Below are 3,270 nucleotides of genomic sequence, written 5' to 3' on the forward strand. Positions count from 1 at the left end.
GTTTTTGGTAAGACCCAAGAAACCCCAAAAGATACGAAACACCATAACTGCGAGCCTTCTTACAATGAATCAACAAATGATCCATGGTCTCCCCACAACATCGACACATGCAAACACTAATCAACAAAATCAAACCCCTTAATTCTTCATATTATCGCTAGTGGGTATCTTATTCCAAGCCGCAATCCAGACAAAAAAAGAAACTCGCCTAGGGGCCTTCACTCCCCAAAAACCTTTCTAAGGGAAAGTGATAGAAGAAGAGCCTTGTAAAGTCTTATAATGTGAAAGTGTCAAAGTTCCCATTCTTCTTCAAAGTCCATCTCAATCAGTCCCCACCTCCCAAAAAACGAAGAAAATCCAGCATAGGACCCACCTCCCAATCATTTGAATCCCGGGTGAACCTTACATCCCAAGTCCTCCTTTCCCCTTCTCTCTGCCTGGATAAGGACAAAGCAACAGAAGCCTCTTTATCAATGGCTAGCTCATACAAAACTGGAAATGTCATTTGAAGAGGTTGATCCCCACACCAACAATCATGCCAGAATTTTACTCTATTCCCCACCCCAATCTCAAACCGAGTATGTTTACTAAAATCCTCCCAACCCATACGAATGTCTCTCCACAAACCACAACCATGAACACCCCTTCCCAACTTAGAAGTTCATCCCCCCATCTTCCCCAAACTTCATAGCTATCCCCCTCCTCCAAAGTTGATTCTCCTCTACCCCAAAGCGCCATAGCCACTTTCCTAATAAAGCTTTATTGAAGTTAGTCAACTTCCTTAAACCATATAGTAAATATTTGTGCATCTAAAACTTAGAGTTTAACTTGAAAACAATACCAATTTATGAAGTTTATTATATAATTATTTCCAATTTTTATTACTTGCATACATTTTTATGAAAAACAATAAGTTACCATATATAGAATTTAAGCTCAAAAAACTTTTGAAAGGTAACAATATTTTTTGTACTTTTTTTTCTCTTGAATTAAAACTTTTGCTTATTATTATTTGTAACTTTTGAACCCTTAAAACATTGATATAATAGAAATTGTTTTATTTATTTATGAAATTGAGATATAGAAAGAGATATCCCTATATATAAACACAAAGAATCTGGCATTGGTGGGGCCAGAGGGGCAATTCTCCTCCCCTCCCCCCCTTGGTTGCAGCTACTGCTTTACTACCGCTACTACTAATATTTGTTTCTAACTTTCCTAAAATTGATGTGAGCAGGGGAATACTGCTGTATACTTGCTGTATGCTCATGCTCGGATCTGTTCAATCATCAGGAAATCTGGTAAAGACATAGAGGAGTTGAAGAGTGTAAGTTCCTACTTCAAACAGTAGTTATAGCTGAATGTTTAATGTTGCACTTGCGTTTTTGTATGCAGCTAAGTTTCAGTAGCCCCTAGTTTGACCTGAATTGGTGTCTTGAGGACTGAATTTTGACTAGAATGGTAAAGCTACTTTTTTATTTAGGATAGATAATTAAACTTGAATTAAAGATCACAAAAGAGGGTTACCTTTCTAGTATACAGGCAATAAACAAGAGAACTCAAACATCATAAATACATCTTTTCTTTTTTTCCAAATGCAATCATGTACTTTAGCTTCATGTTGATAATAAGTTAATTACCGTAATTAAACTAATATTATTTGTTTGGCTTCTAAAAGGCCTTTAACTTTAGGACATGTAAAGGCTTCTGTCTCATCCCTGTAAGCTGTTTTTGGTTTTATGGACCTTTTTTTTTTTTGGAGATTATCCTGGCAGCTTGATAATTCTGGGCGATGAGGCTCAACTAGTCAACTTGTTGAAGTCTAATGTTGTTTTTTGTTTGTTTGAGATAGATGGGGGCAATAGTTTTGGATCACGCAGATGAGCGTGCATTGGGGCTTCATCTGCTACAATTTTCTGAGGTAAGATCTTTTCAGAATTTGTTGCTCTCATGTTTCTTGACCTTGGGATGAATGCAACTTAACTAGCCAGCATGATGCGTGGAGCTGATTGCTGTCTGCCAATTCACTTTTTAGGTTGTTGAGGAGGCCTGCACCAATCTGTTGCCGAATGTGTTGTGTGAATACCTCTATAATTTGTCAGAATTCTTTACGACATTCTATTCCAATTGTCAGGTATGGTTCACGTGTGTTCAGTCTTATGCTTTATGAGTGTGTTTTATTTTGTAGGACAATGAAACAATGATGGATTAGCCATCTTTGCCTCTATTCCACTGTGAGATGAAAGATATATTGGTGGGTTACCCAATTTATGAGATGTCATAAACAAATTCCTATTTCTAGTGGGTTATCCAATTTCTGAGATGCAAGTGAATGTATGGGTTAGTCAAGTTCCTATTTCTGAATTAATTTTGTTATATTGAAACCTTGATTAGGTCGTTGGTTCAGCTGAGGAAACGAGCAGACTCTTGCTATGCGAAGCAACTGCAACTGTGATGAGGAAATGCTTTTATCTCCTCGGGATCGTACCTGTTTACAAAATATGATATTATACAATAACGCGTATAACCCATCTAAAGGGTTCAAAATGTTTCCAATGTGTGCCGACTCATTGAGTACGCTGTACAGATAGCGTTTGGGATGCAAGTTTTGGTGAATTTTGGCCATGCAATGTGATAGTTTCGATATCTAGTTGTTAATTACTTTTTTCTTTATTGTTGACTTTTATTATTTTCTTTTGGCTAAACGTACTTAAGATTGGACTCCTCACGAAAGAAGCAGTCATATGAGAATGTAAGGAGCCCTGGCTGATCTCGTTGTTCCTCGAAAACAAATTCACAAATTCTTACATCTGTGTAGTCGAAAATGCAAAAGCCTTTGCCATTGAACTATTTTAATATCGGATCATATCATATTGGTGAAATTACACTATTGGTCCTTAAAATTTATCTTGTGGGCGTAATTGGTCTTTCAAGTTTTAGAATGAATGCTGTTAGTTATTTTGTTAATTTTCATTAGTGATATTGCTTACATTGCTAACTGAAAAGGGACTTGGTAATTTTTTAATGAAAAAAATTACAAAAATGATTACGCATAAGAAGCAAACTAACTCATCCCAAAATCAAATCTTAATCCTAACTGGTTTCAAATCAAAAAACCGTTAGCTGTTTCCCATCAGTAAATACGTGTCAGTATCATGCAATATGTCTCTCTTAATTAGATGGTGTTAATTAGGCAAGATGATGAAATAAATTTATTATTTTGGCTCGTATATCATGTATTATTAAAGTTCAATCAATTTGAATGCTTTT

The 3,270-nt window shown here is 36.0% G+C and overlaps 1 protein-coding gene across 1 annotated transcript; it reads left to right on the plus strand.

Annotated features, from left to right (window-relative positions):
- The first annotated feature begins 1,210 nt into the window (after positions 1-1,210).
- LOC136066081 (arginine--tRNA ligase, chloroplastic/mitochondrial-like) lies at positions 1,211-2,907 on the plus strand. Its single transcript, XM_065769945.1, has 4 exons — positions 1,211-1,327; positions 1,853-1,921; positions 2,036-2,134; positions 2,395-2,907. The coding sequence occupies exons 2-4, from the start codon at positions 1,853-1,855 to the stop codon at positions 2,503-2,505; spliced, it is 279 nt and encodes a 92-aa protein (XP_065626017.1). The 5' UTR covers positions 1,211-1,327; the 3' UTR covers positions 2,506-2,907.
- Positions 2,908-3,270: the final 363 nt, after the last annotated feature.

Source organism: Quercus suber, unplaced genomic scaffold, assembly GCF_002906115.3.
Source record: "Quercus suber isolate HL8 unplaced genomic scaffold, Cork oak 2.0 scaffold_1783, whole genome shotgun sequence".
In the NCBI taxonomy this organism is placed as follows: Eukaryota; Viridiplantae; Streptophyta; class Magnoliopsida; order Fagales; family Fagaceae; genus Quercus; species Quercus suber.